The sequence below is a fragment of the Lepisosteus platostomus genome, chromosome 11, assembly GCF_059453375.1.
Source record: "Lepisosteus platostomus isolate fLepPlt1 chromosome 11, fLepPlt1.hap1, whole genome shotgun sequence".
In the NCBI taxonomy this organism is placed as follows: Eukaryota; Metazoa; Chordata; class Actinopteri; order Semionotiformes; family Lepisosteidae; genus Lepisosteus; species Lepisosteus platostomus.
Window position 1 is genome coordinate 28,980,702 of NC_142621.1, and position 21,881 is coordinate 29,002,582.

At 37.3% G+C, this 21,881-nt stretch overlaps 1 protein-coding gene across 17 annotated transcripts in view; it reads left to right on the forward strand.

Annotated features, from left to right (window-relative positions):
- The window catches only part of lrrc7 (leucine rich repeat containing 7), a 308,839-nt gene that overhangs the window by 126,880 nt on the left and 160,078 nt on the right, over positions 1 to 21,881 (forward strand). For 13 of the 17 annotated variants that reach the window (XM_088599026.1, XM_088599035.1, XM_088599039.1 and 10 more), the window contains exon 1: positions 180 to 822. The exons of 3 other annotated variants lie outside the window; for them this stretch is intronic. In XM_088599026.1, coding sequence (XP_088455152.1) covers positions 798 to 822 — 25 coding nt within the window. In that variant the 5' untranslated portion in view covers positions 180 to 797. Of the gene's footprint in view, positions 1 to 178; positions 823 to 21,881 lie in introns of those variants that run through there. One more of the 17 variants, XM_088599036.1, reaches the window with a different exon arrangement.

Genomic DNA, 21,881 nt, shown 5'->3' on the forward strand with positions numbered 1-21,881 from the left:
CAACCACAGCATGGTAAGGCATTTTGGAAGAACTACGGTGTGAGGTGGGGGCCGCAGATGAGGGGAGTTATAGGCTCAGCGAGCATTCTGGCATTTAAGCAGCTTGCTGGGATCCTGCTGTTTTTTTTTCTCACAAACAGACCCCTCCTCTTGCTTTCTCTCTACCCTCTCTCTCGCCATTCCAATACGAAGGATAGAGCTGCTCGCAGCATCCGTGGGAAGCTTCAAGCTCACCTCCCTCACAGCTGAATCACTCAGCTTTGCCGGAACCGAGGGATGCTTTATCACGGCATTATTTCTCCACAAGCAGGCTGTACCCTGAGCCAGCTTCCTCAGACGCTGTCTGTGAACAAGCTACCTCGTGGAGGAATGACATTCCTCGACTGACTGCTCTGCCGTGCCCATGGATTTTCATGTGGGAGTCTGAGGTTTAAGACACGAGAGGAACACTCAGTTGAACAGATATAAAGAACTTGGATTTTATTATAACAAACGAAGACAAAGCCTTGAGAAGTGGAATCTTTTTATTCTTCCTCGGGGCTTGCAATAATATTTGATTTGTTTTTTATCGTTATCATTACTATTATTGTGTTTCTTCCAAATAGTGTCTGTGTATCAGCATGTTGGTGTCCTGCCTCATGCTCCTGGAGGCAAATCTCATTTTTAGCACTGCTGGAAGGTTATCTACATCATGGTTTAATACTCCTTGAATTGGCACCCCCTCAGCAGACTCCAGTGATCGGCAGCTTGACTTGGAATTACAATTGTTTCTGATTATTTCGCTCCTGTGCACACTAATGGACAATTACTCAACCCTCCAATGTAAGTACACTTACAGCCTTTCACTTAATACTAAAAAAATAGACATAGTTCAAATTTCATCACCTGAAAGCTAATTGCAGCTTTAAGGGATGCATCTGATTTAGTTTATTCTTACTTCAGGAAAGAAATACATATGGAAGTTGAACTACATGTATGATATCCACTGTCACGATGACTTTGGAAGCTTCAGAAATTGTTCTAGACTTGTTAGCTGTCGGGTGTATATTATTAGACATATTGTGTGTGGTTTGTAATTTAGAAGATGTCCTTCTTGTTTTTTTGATGACCACAAAGTGTCTCTTGATAGATGTAAAGGGCCCTTTAATCAATTTATATTGGTGTTCTGATTATTAGAAGTCAGAAGTCAGGCATACATTGTTACAAGGCACATTCCTTCTAGACTCAGTGTTTGATAGTCACTTTTTTCTGACATTTGTCAGCTTTGAATGAATTACGTGGAATTCAGGAAGGTAATTAAAAAAGGGAATGAGAGAATACCTTTATTCTGGGAGAAAGGGTAGCAGCTTTGATGGAGAAAACTGATATACTATCCCATTGCTTGGGGCATTTGTGAATATAACGTGCTTATGAAATAAACTGAGCGGCCCACTACAGCTGCTACAACATAAGAATGTACCGCATCTGGTTGCCTGTAGTCCTTATCTCTGCTGATTTCATTAGGGGAACACAGCTATGATGTAACTTCAAGTGGCAATGTCTGTTGAAACATTGGATTAAGGTGACATAATTAGATGCTGTTAAATGCCTGGCAGAGATGTTATGGCCTGTTTGAAAACCTGGTCTGAAAGTTGTCCTTTTATCAAATCACCTGAGTTCAAGGAGGCATTGAAGTGCATACTCGGTACACCATACAACAGCTCTCCTGAAACCTGTTGCATTTTGGATAAGGCAAAACTACTAAATGTCACTGTTACTTGTTGTTGGTTAGAATGTTACCATGCTCCCATGCTCCTCTAAAAAATTGTCTTTTACAACCTTGTGATACCTACAATAGCCCCCTGAATTGAGTTTGGAAACATTCTGACATGGTTAAGATCGATTTCTTCATAGCTATCCAAGTATGTTATTTGTATACTCTTTCTGTATGTACATAATGGAAAAGAAACCATGTGTTGCTTTTTTATGGTAATTAGTGCAACCAATGTATTGGAAGTGTCTTTGTAATTCCTATTAGATTTCAAGGAATACTGCTTTAAAAACATAAATGGCTATCAGTGTAACAAAAAGACCTTGCGATATAGACCTATATTTTCTTGTCCTCTTTCTGTGCCCTGGCAGCCAACTGGCTGAAGTCTGGTACAGCACATTGTCGTGTGGTCTGCAAACACACATGGTAACACACATTGCTTTTCGTGACTGTGATTGTGTGTGCAATGTCCTTTGCACCTGACATCATTACTATTGTGCATATACTGTACAAGCGAAGACACAAAAACAGAAATATGCAAGGCTTTTCTACACTTCAGTTTTTTTATGTTGCAGTGATAGAATGGATTTTCACAGCAGTGACACACACAGGAAAGTACACACGTGTGCATGTGTGATGCCGCAAGTATGATTTATATAACCTATCAAATCTTTCCACTGTCACTGAGCTGATTCAATTAAAATTGTCAAGGTGCTGTTTTCTTGAGATGACTTCATTCTGATAGGTTTATACACCAATAAAAAGGTTAAAAGCCTGTGGACAGTGATTCAAGCAGCAGTTCTATTCATCCTATAGAAAGAATTAACTAAGTTGTTGATATGATTGTTAAAATATCATAGAATATGAAATGAAGTGACGGATTTGTTGTGACAAAACATTTTGGGACATTGATTGTGTTGCTTATGATTTCAGTGTTCCAATTTTTTTTTATTTTCCTGAAAATGCTAATTATAAACCAGACTTCGCTTACTCATGGGTCTCCGCAGACAGTACAGAATGTCAATCTTAGATTTGTTACATAAGTCATTTAATCGGCTATATACCATATCACAGAAATGGATTCACATGTACTGTCATTAGAAAAACTTGAGATGAGCACAGAATATTACTTCTGTTCTGGCAGGTAAGCAAGTATGAACTGTAGTATGAACAATTCTAGGTAACTGGATTTCACTGTCTGTTGTTATCAGAATTCCCTTGTTCCTGTTTCATGTGCTACATTTTAAAGGCATTGTCGTGTGTTATTTTACATGTGATCTTTTCATATAGCATGACTATACTGTATCTTACAACATGAAACTTAACCTGTTCGTTACCTAGTCTGACTACTCCAGTTACTTACAGAAGACACTCATACAAGTTAGTGTGTTTGAAGAGAAATTGTTTACAGAATAACCTACTGTAGAAAACACCTAGAGACAATATGGGTCAGATTTCTTGCTTCAAGGGTTACTAAGATGCATAGACAAACTTTTTCTCTTTTAGTTTTGATAACAGGATCAAAAGTGGTGTGTCTGTATTTTAGGAATAAGTGTAGTGCTATTGTTTAAAAAGTAAAAATAAAAATCATGCAAATACAGCAAATGGTTTTGTCTTGGTGCAGAAGTCCATAGCAAGAAAGACTACTTTTCACAAACACACACAACCTGACATGAGCCTGCCATGTTCTCCTCAATCATTTAACACCTCTGATTAAACAGATGTGTTACTCTGCCTATCTCTGCCTATCTCCATTGTGTGCTTATACTGCATACAATGCACTCTGAGTCTCCCCAATGTATCATTAGGCTTATATAGTGTTCTCTTCCACAAAAGCTTTCGGTATGTGAATATGCACGTGGAAACACATTGCCAGTGACAGTGAAAACAGATATACTTCCTAATAATCAATAGACAGAGTTTCCAAGAACAATATTCTTGTTAACCTTCTTCTTAAAATAAATTAAAAACAAAACAAAACGTGGAGTCACTGTAGATAGAAAAAAAAACAGAAATGCTGGTTTCATCAAAAACTCAAGTATTATATTTAATAATAATGATTGCTTACAATTATATAGCATTTTTCTGGACACTCCACTCAAAGCACTTTACAGGTAATGGGGATCCCCTCCACCAATGTGCAGCATCCACCTGGATGATGTGACGGCAGCCATAGTGCGCCAAAACGTTCACCACACATCAGCTATCAGTGAGGAGGAGAGCAGAGTAATGAAGCCGTGACTGGTAAGTGCCAATGGGAAATTTGGCCAGGACACCAGGGTTACACCACTACTCTTTTCAAGAAACTTCCTGGGAGTTTTGATGGCCATAGAGAGTCAAGACCTCGGTTATACATCTCATCCAAAGGACGGCACCTTTTTACAGTATGGTGCTCCCGTCATTATACTGGGGCATTAGGGTGAGCACCCCCTGCTGGCCCCACTAACTTCTCTTCCAGCAGCAACCTTAGTTTTTCCCAAGAGGTCTCCCATCCAAGTACTGACCAGGCTTATACCTGCTTAGTTTCAGTGGGTTGCCAGTTGTGAGTTGCAGGGTGATATGGCTGCTGGCTTTCTTACCAGAACATACTGTAAAATACGCTTTCTGAGCTGTTCTGGATCAAGCTGAAGTGTATAGGTACAGAGGTATTGAAAGCCACGAGCCTGCAGGATCCAGCCTACCGTACGTCTAGTCTGTGGGTAAAGTGTTATAGAGGAGAAAAATCACCTGATGCATGATCACATCACTTGATGCAGAAGGAGAACGGAATTCTATTGTTGGAAATGAATGGGGACCCATACAGAGTATTGCAGTACGTGGAAAGCTTTAGTAAATTTTAAGGTATAATGGAAAATGTAGTAATTTCATGATCAGATGAAAGGAAAGTTGAATAATGAGATGAGAGCCTCATTCTTTATCAGCTGTATATGACACATCGAGAAGACGGCAGACAACAGCTGCGTTGTAGCCAGCTCTGATGAGTACTGGTCAATGATGGGTTTTCTTGATTCTAATATAATGTTACAGATGCATATTAATGTTAAATAAGTTTACAAATGATCCCATATAATTTGATTATCAATAAATTTGCATTTTGAAACAATTTAAAATTAAATAGAGAAAATTATGAATGATCATTTGTACTTTTAAGATGTTACAAACATTAATTTGAACATTTGACAGTCATTTGAACTATTGAGTTACTTTGCAGTTATCATTTACGCCATTTGATATTTTTAGCAATTGCTTTTGAATCTTAATCCATAGACAAGACAAGGCTGTAGATACTGTAAATTGTGAATAAATGTCAGTCCGTTAATGAAATTGTCCATTTCAATTAACAATGTTACTGTATATTTGTCACCAGCGAGAAACGCAGTCCAGGTGAATTTCCTATTTCGACTGCTTTATTTTGAGATTGGTGTCCTTTAGAATACATGTTCGAGGGGGCTTTTTGTATTCTTTTGAGGAAACCTTCTCTGCAGTATATATATTTTTAGCAAAGCCGGTAGTCTATTGAGTCAAATGCAGAAATACTGTAATTAGCATTGATGTTTTTCTTCATGAAGTTACACAAGTGTCAGGAATAATTCTTACTTGTTATAATTTTCTCTGTTGGACAAGCATAAATCTGTCAAATATAGGATTTGCTGTAACACCAGGAGAGATTGCAGAGATTGCTTTGTGATTACATTACACCATGTGTTTCATTAGTGGAGCAACTAAATTATATATTCCTCTTTCAGTAAAATACAAATTGTTTGCATAGCACTTCAAACTTCATAAGTTTGGATTCAACAAGGATGAGACCATTTAATGTCTTGAATGACAAGTCTATTGAAAAGTAGAAAGGAACAAAGCCTCTGTGTCATCTGCACACTTCCCCTTGCTGTATGCAAATTAAACTTAGCAGGACATAAAGTCACAAGCAAAATGTCAATGACAGGTTATGATTCAGGACACAAGTCAAGATGCCTCAACAAGATTCATGGGCAGACCCTAGTGGGATTGTCTAAGTAGGTGTGGTAGTTCCACATATCCACACTTATGATTTATGGCAGCCTGGCTACATAGTTCTTCCTTGATCAAGTTCTGGGACCTCATTTGTTGCCCTTTGTGCAGGTTCATTCTTATATGACATTTCTGCTGTACAAAGCGCATCTTCATGGTGTTCGTCTAACAGTGGCTATATTTAGATGACAGTGTGACAATTATGTCATGGATGCCACCAGTCTAGAACAGTCTGATCTAGGGCTCAGATACGAGTGAAGACCACATAGTTATTATTAAGTTTCTTTGGAAGGTCTGTTTAATATTTATTATTTGGTTTACGATTCACTCTCAGTAATAACCTGCTATGCTGTGGATTCTTTCAATTCCATTTAAGCTTTATTATCCCCGCAGGGCAATTCGTTGTGTGGCAGAGTCCAACACAACAATACAACAAAAATAGCCATGACCAAAAAAGACTTCTGGACACAATATTTTAGGACATTATTATTGCATAAAGAGTGAAATTGCAGAGGGGAAAATAAATTATATCCTAAATCTATTTCTGTTACACCTTGGGGCACAGATGCATCTCCCAGATGGCAGTTGTGCAGATTCACTGTGAAGGGAGTGTGGTGCACTCCATAAACTGTTGACCTTCTTTACTTTAATTTTGTAGAGGTAATTTAGGTTGATCTGAATTATCCGCTACTTATATGCTAATGCTTTCAACAAATTTGTCAAAAAATGTTAAAACAGTTGTATCCACCATAAAGGAGCTAAGCTTCCTTTGAAAAACAAGTCTCTTGGCCTTTTTACATTGGGCAGATACTTGTCAAATTAAATGTTAACATTAAAAACAAGGCTTAACAGCACATGGGAAGCAGGAACATACACTATGCATATAATATGAGTGACACTGAGCTGCAGGAAACTACTTATGAATGTGTTCTAGGTATTGATGTAGATTCTTCTTTGTCCTCATCAAAACATTATGAGAAGCCAATAAAAAAGCAAATGGCATGTACTGTACAAAATAGGTGGAATGTAAATCTTGGAAAGTTTCAGAATTGTCTAGTAAGACCCATTTTGGTCCTTTACACAAAAAGGTCTACCTAGGCTAGTAGCTGAACCTTGGTTCTTCAAACCTTGGTTACTTTCAGGAAGTGGCTGGATCCATGGGTCAGTTACTGTACAGTATCTCATAGCAACCAAACAAACTAGTTGGGTTGAATGACCATCTCTGTTTGAATCCTTTTTTATCTTCTTAGTATTTTTATATTTGAGTCTTAGTTGTATCCAGGTTTACTGATCCTTTATTGATGCATGTTATTCACCAAGACTATAGTTGGTTGAGAATAAATATAATTTGGATTGATAGACAAGAACTGGCATTCTCGTATCCAGACTCCTGACTTTATAGTGATACAATATAAACAAGCTACTGTAGTTCTGGGAGAGATAATTGACACATATGTTGATAGCTACTGCATGAAAGTGTTTTATTAAAAAATGTATTTATAGCAGAGGATTTCACAAACATAAAGCTTTAGGCAGACATATTTGTTGAAAGATCACAGTCAATTACAGTGGTTTTATGTTACCTTACTCAAGCATAACATTGTAGAATGCCTTTCAAGACATGCCTTACCAATAGTTCAGGTGGGTAGCTGTGTCGGTATGCGTAGGCTGCAAAGGAACAAGTAATAGGCTTATTCCATGTTGAAAAGAGAAGAAAGAAAACACAACGTTTTGGCCGTGGAGCCTTCTTCAGGTGTGAGAAAGACAGGGCAGTAAGCAAAATTAATGTAGCGGGAGAACAAAAGCTGGGAGAGAGGAGGAGCCTGAGGCGGGAGCAGGGGACAGACATAGTGGCCAATCAGGTAGTGTGAAGTCAGGATAGGTGAGAAGAGGTGTGAAATGAAACCAACAATGAATAGAGAGAATCTAGAAGAAAATGAGTCTGTCGTTGTGAGAGGGGGAAAGGTGTGATCCTAGCTGCAGGATAATTTTAGTTTCAGTAGTCTTTCTGATGTGGGAGTTAGGAAAACCATCTTTGAGAACACATCAGAGGTGAAATGAGAAACAATAGGCTTGGAGAAATCTTTAATCTTCACAGCCCTAACGTCGGTCTCCGAGTCTCCTTCCTGTTTCCCCACTGTAGATGGCTGGGCATTTACTGCAAGAGATACAGTAAATAAAGTTGCTGGAGGTACAAGATGTCATCTGAGTGATCCGGAATTGTCCTGAGGGACCTTGAATGAGTGTGGTGTGGAGTGTGGTGTTAGAAAGTGCCTACCAATGCCTTACCAATATTGATCCAGTAACTAACTTTTTTCCCAGTTTGAGAAGCTGAGCTCACGAAGTATCCATTTGTCACTTTTGGTGATGTCTTATCAGGCTTGAAGTACAGTGGATATTAAAAGTCCACACACACTTATTGAAATTTTAGCTTTTGTTGATGTAAAGGCTGAAATAAGACAAATCATGTCAAGGCAGTAGCTAACAAGCAAAGAGTTAACATACATTTTTACTTCATTGAGAACAATGAAAAACTTGAGCTCTTTCTAATTCGATTTCCAAATTGATGATTTTAACTTGCAACGGCTGATTCTATAGAAGACATTCCTCAAATTCATCAAACAAAGAAAATGAACACATACATTTGTGTCTATATCACATTTACTGAGAAGTATTGAACTTTAAAATTTAAAAATGAAAAATAAATTTGTACATGTTAGTTGCTTTGGTTTTATACTGTATGGCTATATTACTTTTTGCCTTTTGAGTCTTCTGTGCAATGTTCCCTGTCAGTAATACTACACCTGGTTTGTACTCCATTGAAAGCATTTCATTATACTGGACCAGAATGGAGTGAACAGTGTTCTTATTTTTTGTGACTCAAAAGATCATGTACAAAGACTCTTTATGCGTATAGAATGGCTCAGGAAACAAGGTGTGACATCTGTGCATGTTACATTGCCAGCTGCTTCATGTGCTTCCTTATCATATTTTTTTCATATTGGCATGTTTGGACCATCTGGTATTCAGATCAGAATAGATTTTATACTAGCTGTTAAAGCAAGGTAAATTGCTGCCTCTTTCAAAAGATGACGTCTTTTAAACCTTTTTTTGTTACCATTTGGTTTTCCAGAGGTGAGCTGGGGCACACTGCCCAGATAGAGGGAGAGCTTGGAAATCAGCCTGCTAACTGATTTGTAATTGCAGTGGAATAGTAAAGATGTTATGTGCCTGAGCCTGCTCTCTATGTGTCTGATTAATATGGATGAAATCTAAATCATTAACAAAATGGGCTTCATATTGTATTATATAAGTTATATATAATCAATATAATTCACTTAGTTAATATATATATCAATATATAAAATTAAAATGTGCATAAATTAGGTAATAGTTTGCTTACTGAACAAGTTAAGTGATACAGTTCTACATCAATGTGCAGTAATTGTAATGAATTTAAATGTGCAGAAATGTAATTAATCACATCATGATTTAAAAAAAAACATTAATGATTGACAAATATACATACCATTTTTACCAGGATTGTGATCAGGGGGTGCACACACACCTATAAAAACAAACATGCACATACTGAACAGCACTGTCCCAGTGCAGGGCTCTCAGAGGACTGCAGCAAGGCTAGTTTACAATGAGCTTGATGCAGCACCATTGCTTCACCAGGTTCTGAGTACATTCGCTATCCAAGGAACTACTAGTCTTTTCATCTCAAAGTGTGCCAGTTATAACGCCAATGCTTTGGATATGTTTTGGAGCATTAAGAAAATTCTGTTCAGCAGTGTGGAGCAGGGGTTAGGGTTCTGGACTCAGAACAGGAAGATTATGGTCCAAATCCCAGATGAGGAACTGCTGTTGTACCCTGGAGGAAGGTACAGTACTTCACCTACTTTCTTCTAGTTCTAATACCCGGCTCTATAAAGGGGTGCAAATGGTACAAAAGCACCAGTCAAATAAAAATTAATAAGCTATCGATGCTGAGGAGTCTCTTTCCTGATCTATTTTAGAATGTCTTAGTCAAGGTAAAATCCCAGGTATATGCTTAAACCTGGGATTTTAGAACAAGTAAGGTTAGGGTACACCAGATACTGTAGGGGATTTTTCTAAATAAAAGAGATTAGATTGACTTACATGTAATGGCATATCAGTTGAATAGTGCTTATCGTTACCATCATTTAACTGCTTATTCCTGGTGAGGTTTGGGGTGGTAATAGGCTGAGCAGAGTAGACCAGACTTCCCTTTCCCCAGCAACAGTCTCCGGCTCCTCCTGAGGGACCTCAGGTGTTCCCATGCCAGCCGAGAGATACTGTATAATCCCTCCAGCATGTCCTGTGTCTGCACTGGGGTCTCTTCCCCATGGGTCATGCCCTGTACAAGTCCAGCAGGTGCACTCTAGTGCTTAGCACTTTCCCCAAAATAATCCATTCGTGTCTTCTATTCAAAGAGAAAATTATTTTTTTATAGAAATCTCTGGTGATACTTCTGTTTGTATTTTGCTGAAACACAGAAAAAAAAACCATCTTTAATTCATGAGATACAACTCTTCCAAGTCCACCGTTTTTGACTGTTTTCATATCTAAACAGACCGATAATGAGCTGTTTCTGCTATCTTACTTTAAGGGTGAAGTACAGTACATTTACCAAGTGTATAATGACCTAGATAGCTGCTTCAAAATTCTGTCAAAATAGTCAGCATGGAGCTTCTTTTGAGGAAACACAAATAAAAAAATCAAAGCTACGGGCACTTGGCAAATATAAAGGAATTTGCAGCAGCACAGTTCCTTCTGTGTCAGTGGCAATTATAGTGTTGGAAAGTACACACCTGTATTATGCTTTGATATGTATTAAATGATTTAGGCCTAATTTGTGCTCCGGGTTTTGGGATGTGTCTGCATGTTGAGGTTTCAGACCTATGTGCTTTAAGGTTGCCAAATAAAATCAGAGAAAAAGTAGCATTTGTTTTCTTTTGAAACATTCTTGTTCTTGACATGAATTCTTTACATTTTTAGAATAGTCCTTGCAGTAAAACATCTCACAGAGGTATAAAAAAATTGGTATGCTAACCAAAGGAAATGGAATGAATAAGCTTGCAATAGAAACCCAGCAAGTTTAACATGCTGGTAATATCACACATTTTTAACAGAACGGAGGATCTCTGGGCATTTGTGCCAAGTGAAATACATCTCCCTTCTGGGTAGAGTTTGATTTCCAGTTTTCCACAGCACACCAGAACTTTAGAGTTAATTGATCATCAAGGTGAACAGTTAAACAGGTATCATAGAAAGAATTTGTTCATCATGTACCATGGACAGAAGGTTTCAGACTTTTTGTTCCCGTATCCATACAGTGCATGGAGTCTGCACTGAATGAATAATTATGTATATTTTCTGTAGCTTTGCATTAATTTTGTATGTATCAGTTCAAAACTTCAGATAACTGCTGCTGTGTCAAGAACTCTCCAGCTGATATGATAAAATTGAACTAGTAATGGCAAGAAATGACAGCTGGACAAATGTTGAATAGCTCTTTGATGTGAATGATATTTGTATGACTGGTCATAGTTCTGTCAGAAGATTAATGGTTTTTCTCCAGCAGGTTAGCCAAGCCTGTTTCAATGGGAGACCTGCCAGTCTCTTGAGGAGAAAGCACACAAGTTGTCAGGAACTGATAGATAAATTTAGGCCTCTGGCAAGGCAGCAAGAGTGGTGCTGAGACATTTCTCTGGAGAGCTTGTACTGTGACATCACAGTTCAATTTGCTTTGGAAACCACGAAGAACATTACAAAATGAGGAATTTTAAAACTTTTTTTACAAAGACCCAATGATACCAGTATTTAACTACAATATATCAAACAGGACTTACTGATGCTGTTTCAGGGAGATTACCATATCAAAGCTAAACACATTTTTAGGTGGTAAGGCAATATGTGGGTATTTATACAGTGCTATGGTGAAGGTGAATAAAATTAGTAGTATTTTCAGTAAATGTTTGAAGTTGACATGCTGTGAATGATAAATGGTCAGTTATTTACTGTATTACCTGCATTGGGAGTGCTTAAGAATGATAAATTATGATAATAGCTTTGTGACTTACAGAGCTCCCTTGATTAGACCATCACCATACTGGTCAACAATATACAGTGCCTTACAAAGGTATGTCTGTGGTGTCCCATTTCATGATATTACAAATGATGATTACATATTTTTTTCAAAACATATTTGCTATACAACATGCATATTCAAACTGGAGACTAACTGTATAGTATAAGTGGATAGGATAAATTATAGTAAATGTGGGCAAAAATTAAATGGAAAAAAGGTTAAATTTGTTGTTTGCATAAGTACAGTATGTAGACCTGTGAACTGAATATTTGGTAGAAATACATTTTACCAGGAATTCCAGCTACACGTTTTAAGTCTCTACCAACTTTACATACCAATTTAATGCAATGTTTGCCTGGCAGATATGCACAAAATCTCTCGGGTTGCTGAGGGGTCGCTTATGGAAATCTGTTTTCAAGTGTGTCCACAGATTTTCAGTATCATTCAAATTGTTGTCCTATCAAAAGGTGAGTTTTTGCCCCAGAATTAAGTATTTAGCCTGAAATAGATTTTCTTCTAGTGCTTGTCTGTTCTTTGCTCCATCCATTTTTCCTTCAATTTCAACAAGCTTTCTCATTCCTATAGCTTGCTTCTGCAATGCTTCACTGTAGGGACAGTGTTGAATGGATGATGTGCTGTTTTTTGCAAAACAAAACACTTAACATTTAAAGCAAAAAAATACAGTTTGATTTCTCCTTTTGTCACATTTCATCACTCAGGAGCTTTAAAGTAAACTCCATATTGGCTTTGAGATAGCATATTTTTAATAATGGCTTCCTTCTTTTTTGGATTAGTGTTGACATACTGTAGCTATTTATTTTCTTGTATGAAAAAATGTTCAGTCAACCTGTGGTGACTCCGACTAGTTTCTCTATTGTTAAGAGAAGAGAGTGAAACTATCAGCTTCAAAGATCACAGATTGTTTAATTTTTAATTTTTAATAATAATAATAATAATAATTGCTTACACTTATATAGCGCTTTTCTGGACACTCCACTCAAAGCGCTTTACAGGTAATGGGGACTCCCCTCCACCACCACCAATGTGCAGCATCCACCTGGATGATGCGACGGCAGCCATAGTGCGCCAGAACGCTCACCACACATCAGCTATCAGTGGGGAGGAGAGCAGAGTAATGTAGCCAATTCATAGAAGGGGATTATTAGGAGGCCATGATGGGGTAAAGGCCAGGGGGGAAATTTGGCCAGGACACCGGGGTTACACCCCTACTCTTTTCGAGAAGCGCCCTGGGATTTTTAATGACCACAGAGAGTCAGGACCTCGGTTTTACGTCTCATCCGAAGGACGGCGCCTGTTTACAGTATAGTGTCCCCGTCACTGTACTGGGGCATTAGGACCCACACAGACCGCAGGGTGAGCGCCCCCTGCTGGCCCCACTAACACCTCTTCCAGCAGCAACCTTAGTTTTTCCCAGGAGGTCTCCCATCCAGGTACGGACCAGGCTCACACCTGCTTAGCTTCAGTGGGTTGCCAGTTGTGAGTTGCAGGGTGATATGGCTGCTGGCCATTGTTTTATTAGTTTCAGAAGTGCTTTTCTGATAAATGATTTGAGCATTGTTGTTGTTTAAAAGCATTTTTTTGGCATGCTATTGAATCTTGAATGTATATTTTTAAATTAAGCATCATGTTTGAATTGAATTGATTTTGAATTTCAGATGATTTTATTCCTCTGGGCTACATGTGGTTGAACTGTAACTGCATTGTTGTAGGTATTTGCAGATGCAGAGCACATTCACTTCTGTGCTAAAGAAAAGTCCTGTATTTTCTGCTCATTAATGCAGAAAAGGGAAAGTCTGCCTTTTTTATGTCTAATGTATCAAGTGATTCTGTTAATTAAAATATTTTTTGTCTGCAGTTAATGGGTTGCATTTGAAGTTGTAATATCTGTTAATTATGCATTGTAGAGCCATGCACAAATGGCAATTCATTTATCTAATACATATCCTGGTAAAACTAATGGGAACAGTGCACAAAAAAAGCTATTTCTTTTGTGTCCCTTTTGTGTGTGTATTAACATTTTGCAAGCCTGCAGTTGGGTTTCCTTAAATACATGCTCATGATAAACATTTATTGGTCATACTGTATGTGACTGGCCTGTTACAAGAAAAGCTTCAGGAGAATCTTCATAATACTAATGGGTCTTGTTCTGCTGAGTGTTAGGAGATTCTAGTAATTATAGGCTACATACTGTATATGTAGAGCAAATATGTCTAAAAAAGTCAAAATTACCTTGAACTTTAGAATCATCTTATACGTCAAACCAGGGAACAAGCTATAATTAAATACCCACTCACTCTTCATGCTTGAACTCTGTTTTAAGACAGTGTATTAAAAAGAAAACAGGTGCACTGATTGTTTCAAAGGTGCTGGGTTGTTTCTGCCATGTCTTCTTTGAGATTGTGTATCCATTTAGGATGATTGTGCAGCTGTCTGTTTCAGCTACTGTGTTTTTTTTTCAGCAAAACAGAGGAGTAAATTTTCATGATCATCTCTTTTGTGACCTTGTCTCAATTCGTTTTTTACTGTGGCATGAATGGAATGGTAAAATGGTAAATTATTCTGTCTTAGCGATACACAGTCTTCAGAAGCAGAGTGGCTTTTCATTTGTCATGGTACTCTAAACTTTTTTTATAACTTTCTTCTAAAATATTGGTTATACTGAGAGCTTGAGTTTTTCTGAAACATAGGCTCACTGGAGAATTGGTGGCAGTCATGAAGTCAATCAGATATTCACCCTTGCTTCAGTGGCTCTGTCTCTGTCTTCTTATCCTAAGATGAAGCAAGTACTGTTGAAATTTGGACAGCTGCTGAGGTTTTAATGCAAACATCATAGAGAACAGCTCTCTTTCTGTTCACTGCTTGTATAAATACTGATGTAAAACTTTATAATGAAAGAAAGTGAGTTCCCTAGATTGAATACATCAAATGTTATTTAATGTTTGCATACACCCTTTAGAGGTTACATTTGTAGTTTGTTTATTACAAATTTAATAAAAGCAGTACAGATAAGGAACTCTTTGCCAATGCAAAACTAATCAAACTAACTTGTCTCCGTCACATAAAATTTTATTAATGATACTTTAATTCTAAACTATCTCAAATTGCAGAATCTGGTCTGTTCATATCTCAGATCTACAGTACTCTAGGCTAATCTAAATGTAGGCCTGTTTTTGTGTGGTGCTGGTCTGTTGAATCAGAGATTCTTGGCTTATGTCTTTACCTTGCAAAAATGAAAAGTGCAGTTTCTTTACATACTATGTTTTGGACAAACATGTAGATGCTAGTTGAAAAGCAGATACAAACACATAATGGTTTTCTGAATTTCCCAACTGGTAAAGGCCCTGCCTGTAGAAGCAAGGCATCTTTTAACAATCGTTGGCTGAAATAATTAAGCTACAATGCCACAAATAGGCCCACTGTCATTTTCAAGCAGTACACTGCATACAGTATACTGTACAGTCACCCCCCAAATTACTGGTACCCTTGATTAAGATAAGCAAAAAAGGCAATAATTTGCAGATGGCTGTATATAATAACTACTGTATAAATAAAACTTTTTTTCACAGTTAAGGCAGACCATTTTGCTCACAGTGTTATGAACTGTGCTTTTGTTTTTAATTTCTTTCAGCTAAAAAAATTGTTTGGTTCATTGCTTTGCGAGATATATGTAGGCATTTTAATAATAAAGGTACCAAGAGTGAGTGAGAAGTGTTGATTGGTAGGAAAAAGGTTTGATGTTTTATCTTTAAAAAATGTGACAACAGTATGTTCATATTGTATTGTGGATCGTTATGATTCTTTCTATTCTTATTTATGCTTTTTCATATGCTTTCATAGTATCATGTTCTAATGAAATTCGCTATAAGGGTACCTTTCTTTGTCAGGCATTGAATAACAAAGGTTTGCTTGAAATGATGTTGAAACCAACATCACTGCTTGATTATCCTGAAGACAGTGTCATAGCTCTTTTTCTTTCTAGTATTTATTGAGCAATGCAGGAACACTAGACCCATGGGTTTTGACATACTGGTAATTTCCATTGATTTGAGACCTGGCTTGCCTAGACACCTGATTTCAGAATTATCAAAACACTGTAAATCAAAACATTGGTCACCTGTTCTTACTGTAGCATATTTATTCTCCACTAATATCACAATTAATTGGCAGAGTTATTTTTTTAATTAAAGAAGATCTAATCTGAGACTGATAAAGGAGCCTGTCAGTAAGCTTTGTATATCAGCCTGTCAGTCAACCATGTCTAATTGCTTTCATTCATATTCTGCCCGTGTGCAGAGACCTACTGCAAGGTGCAGTATTCACAGAAGCCATTATTTCAGCTCATTTGTTTTACCTATAATTATATGAATAAACCCGAGTTTGATGAAGTGATACATGAAAGTATGAATAAAGCCTTTAGTGTTTTCTTCCTAATAAACAAAAAAATGAATTTGGTTAGGTTTGGTTAGAAATGATGTGCCCTACTGACTTAAAAACTGTCTAAATTCATGATGTGCGAGACAAAACAGAATCTACATGTTATAAAACCAGAATACAAGGGAAAGATATAAACATACACCCAACCAAACAATGGGTTCCACAGTTACGATACTAAGTGCTTTTTTCCCTGTATTGCTTTGTTGGGGACTCACACAGGTTAATTAAAAACCGAGGTTGAAAAGGTCTTTTAAGTCACTACAAGTATTTAAATAAAATGACAGATGCAGTAATACGTACCCCTGCTTGAAAGACCCGAAGAACCAGACCCATACCAAAGTGTCTTTATAGTGGCAGAAGGAAAATGTCCTCCCGAGCTGAAAGAGACCAGATAATTCTGAGTAAAGATAAATAATGCATACAATTAAAGATAGGTAAAATATTGTACGAATGTATGTTTGAAATTTTATTTATAGTGTAAGGAAATTGTAAATGGTCATTTTTATATACTGTATTTATTGTGAGACACACATTACTGAATGATTTACTCCTATGGGAGGAGCTTCAGAGATTAAAGAAGAAAGAAGTTGAACAGCAGCATGGAAGTGTTGTGATACCCCATTTGTGTTTGTGTTTTTGTTTTTTCCTGGCTCACTATTTGTATTCCACTAAAAGAAATACTTCTGAACTGAAGTGCCACTTTGTACTTCTCTTTGTTGCATTTTATTTTTTTGGCCTGTGGTACCATCACCAAAAAGGGTGGTATGAAAATATCTTTTTTCTCACCTGTCACTGAGAATGCTCTGTAGTGGCACAACATAGGTAAGGCACTTAAGGGAATATCAGGGGTCACAGTTGGCACAGCTCACCACCTGCAGCTTTGGAGCTGTCTGAGTGCCTGCCTCACTGGGTGGCAACAGTAACTGTTTGCCCTCTGATCCACTCATACACTCACAGCTATCATACCTTTGCTATTCAAAACCCAGCATTCAAGTACTCTGTACAGAAAACACAATGTACATACTGTCTTGTTATGAAAAGTTATCTTTGTAAGGCTCCTAAGCAAATAGTGTCAAAAGACCCACCATAGGACTGGAATGATTTCTAACAGGCATCCTGCTGCTTCAATAGGAACAAAAACATTGTCAACACCAAACAGTTCTGTCATAGCTCAGGGGGAAAGGGTAGAAAGGATGAATATACAGAACAAAGCAATACAATTAAACTCAAGCTGCTAATCTAAGATTTTCTTTTCAGTTTTTCCTGGAATCTTTGTGTGTTATGTTTCATTAAAAATGAAATTGCCTTAAAATCACTTCCCCTAAGAGTGATTTAATTTCAAGTGAAACATCCACATGTGCTTTAGGGTGCCACTTTTTCAGCTGTAGAAGATATTGAATGTGAGAATGAGTTTCATAAAATGCTTTCTCCTTCGTTCTTATTTTTAGATGGCATTGTGGGCCCTGATAAGAATTTTTCTAAAGCTTTTGTTAAATCAGAGAGAATACCACCATTTGTACGGTCTGCTTTGAATTGACATTGGTAAACATTACTGGAATATGTTTTTGGACTAGTGCAAAATTAAAGGAAAGGCACTTTGAGTCACAGGAATAACTGATAGAAGAAAATTAATACCTACTGTATAATATATTTGTGAAGCATTGAAATTGAAAAGACAGTAGAACAGTGTTTAAAATGATTTGTAATTGATGTCAATGTGTATTTCTGTGTACCTATAACCCAAAAAAGAATCCATAAAAGACCATAAAACAGGTTAAAAGTAAAGTCTAATTTTAAAATTAAACCCCAGTTGTGTTTAATCTGAATCATGAGATACTTTAGTTTTCCTCAGAATGCCAGATTGTAACATCTGCTTAATCATGAATATTTTTAAGGCTGGAAGTCAAGAAGCTGTTACCTACCAGCTAAATTTAGTTTTCTGTAGGCTTGTGCTCTTTTTTTGTTGCCACAAACAGTCATAGATTACACTTATCTCTAAAGCGTCACACAGATAAAGATAAAACTCTGAGCTGATAAAACATACACCATCTTGACATGTTTTGTGACACAGGACAAGAATTCCAGTAATTTTTTTGTTTAACTCCCTCTCGTCTCTTGGGGTCCAAAGAAGCAGGTCATCATTTGGATTGATTTCAGTATAAAAATTGTAGCTGGTCAATCAATAGTTTGTTGCTTTTGAAACAGAATGATTCAAAGTCTTAAATTGTCTTTCTGCTGATGATCACAGGTAATTTCAGGTCAATAGAGCTGAAAGAAAAGCCAGTAGTTTTCTGTTATGAACAGCTTTTTTTTGCATGCTTCTTACTTGGGACTTGTCTGTCAGATTTCCAATATAGTATTACTTCAAAACTGTGGCAATTGACATGAGCAGTTCAAATTGTAGATCATAATATTTTCTTATAATACTGTGTTCGGGGTAGAATTTAAAGACCTCTCACTGACCGGGTACAAATGCTTTGAAAGTGGACTTGCTTTTCCTGGTTTCAATCTGCTGGCTTCTCAGCAGTGCTAGGCCTTGTGTGGGGCCTGCAATATCCTTATTGAAAGGTATTTTTGTTAATAAGATATTCGTCACTTTCCTGGGTAAGTTAATCAATTTTCCTCTCAAATCTAATGTAAGAGTAAATGCCAAGTCTTTCTTGGTTCATGCGTATATCGAAGATTTATTATTGTGTTTGATTGAGCCTTATCATGTTAATCCTTTCCACTGTTAAGAACCTTTCATAACCCCTGACTAAATTTATCAGGACATAGATCCAAAGCAGATTTGTTGTTTGTTGCACTCGAGTATCAGGTCACACCAGCTTGGGTATTTAAGTCTGATTGATGGCATAACTGTAAGTACTTTAACTTTAAAAAAATATCATTATTGATATCAACTGACTTTTCTTAAAATGTATATCTAGGAATCTTTAATTTTTTAGTTTTTCAAATGGTTCTGTCACTTTTATAAATAGTACGTTTTGATCCTTTTTTCCACATTATATGCACATACTGTATACCTATATACTGTAAAAGTATACTATATACTGTATAAAAAAGAAACTTCAGTCTGTTTTTTTAATAAAGTAGACAGATTTCAGATATATTGATTAAATGTTTTTGAATAAATGATCATTCTTGACTCTGAAATACTTGCATAAGGACTAATTTGGGCAGAGCGGTGGCTCTGTGGTTAAGGATCTGCGCCTGTGGCTGGAAGATTGCCTGTTCAAATCCTGCAGCCGGCAGATGAATCGTACTCCGTTGGGCTCCTGAGCAAGGCCCTTAACCCCAACTGCTCCAGGGGCGCTGTACAATGGCCGAACCTGCACTCTGACCCCAAGCTTCTCTCCCTGTCTGTGTGTCTGTGTCTCATGGAGAGCAAGCTGGGGTATGCGAAAAGACAATTCCTGATGCAAGAAATTGTAAAGGGTTATTATTATTATTATTATTATTATTATTAATTTGCTTGATTAGATAGCATTCATTGGGATAATCAGCAGGCCACAATGGTTCCTCTTGAAGAGATCAAGGCCCTCTTGCCATTGTTTTTTTGGAAGGTTTGGTATTCCAGTCCTGTCCAGGTTGGATTTAATACCTCTTTTTAATACCTCTCTTTAAAGCAGTGACAACCAAAGAGATGAGAGAAGCTGTTAATAAACCAGCTGACTTAGCTCGTTAAAGAGCTGAAATTAAAAACATTCAGGCAGAATCACGACCAGGATTAGATAGCCCTGATCTCAGTCATTTGGGTGGATGGGCTGTCCATCAGTCATCCTGATGAACATCAACAAGCATAGTGCAGGTGTACATAGCATAAACATTTGAGCTAAATTGAACATTTGTGGGATGAACTGAGACATGCCTATCTGTGTTTCATTAGAATAGTGGGGCAGAATTCCAAGCAAGTGTTCTTCCAAGCCTTTCAATGGTGCTCATACACATTACTAGCCTCTGACTTTCACAAGAGACTCTCAGACTCAGTTGAACAGCCCTGTTGTTCTATGACAAAATAAATAAAATATCAGTGCACCACTAATAAATAATTTGCCCCCAAAAAAGCTTAATTATAAGCAATGTTTCATTTAATGGTCAGTATATTTACAAAATAGTTCAGGTGGGTAACTGCATCAGCATGCGTAGGCTGCAAAGGAACAAGTAATAGGTTTATTCCATGCTGAAAAAAAGAAGAAAGAGAACACAACGTTTCGGCCGTGGAGCCTTCTTCAGGTCAAGAGACCCAGCAAAATAAACATTACAATTGCTGCCTGGAGTTGCATGTGTTGTGTCGTTGATAAACTTCAATCTCCCGCTGGTCTTCATACACCCGCTTACCTGCCGGGCTGCCACAAGGTGAGAAGAAGGTTGTCCTGAAGAAGGCTCCACGACCGAAACGTTTTGTTCTCTTTCTTCTTTTTTTCAGCATGGAATAAACTTATTACTTGTTCCTATTTACAAAATATAACCATTGGGAAATTTTGTTTCTATTAAGAAAACAATACATTTGGTTAAAAATCATTCAGAGAAGCAACTGGAAACTCCAGATTAGATTTTTTAAGAATATCAAGCAATTTCTAAATCACTGTAGCATTTATAGTATATGAATGAGGACACTGACTCACATGTTTCATTATATTGAGTGCATGAGTTTTAAGCTATTGTATTTTTAGCTAGAAAAATTAAAACCATATTTGGAAACTTTTTTAATTAGCAGATGGGAATATTGCCTTTATAAAGTCACTATCTGAGCTCCTTGAAAGTGAATTTAAGACGTGGCAGAAAAAGCTGAAAAACAACAGTTAATAGATCAAATATAACTGGAAGCAAGCCTATTATAGTTGACTACAGTATGACAGCATTTAACTCTTGGGCACATTTTACTTGAAAGAGTGAGCATTAGGTTCTTGGTCTGTTAAGACCTCCGCCTTTGTTAATTTGAGAATAATTGCAGTCAGAATGGGTAATGTTAACAATACATCTGGGTAATGGATGAGCAGTGAAAAAATGGTTGAAGACCGATGGACCTTAGCCTTGAAATAACAAATCTGCCAGAAAAGTGCTTCCAATCCTAAGCAAGTACTCGAGCGGGTCTTTGCATAAAGAGTGGTGAGTGTCTCAGAAAGGTTGTCCAGGCAAATTTCTGGAAGGATTTCACTGGACGTCCTTCAACAATGGCTAGCTGAAATTCTCCGGTAAAGAAATTGCTAAAAACTAAGAAATCAAGATGGGCCTCTCCTACTCTTGAACATTAGCTCTGTGAAGATGTGAAGGTATATAGGCACTCTTCAGTGTAAAGTTTCTGTCTACATGTCCTAAATGTGGAAGAACAGTGAGATGATACAATAGTGTTCGTAACAAACCGAAAGCATTCCCACAGTTCATCAAACAGTATCAAATGGGAAGTTGTTAGAGAACAGATACATTTCTGGTAACAATTTGATGTGAGAAGTGAAGTGAAGCATTGTTCCTCCCACCAAACCTTTATGTTCACGTATATTTGCATATAACATGTATACGCAAAGGAACAGGTGCAAATTTCATTAG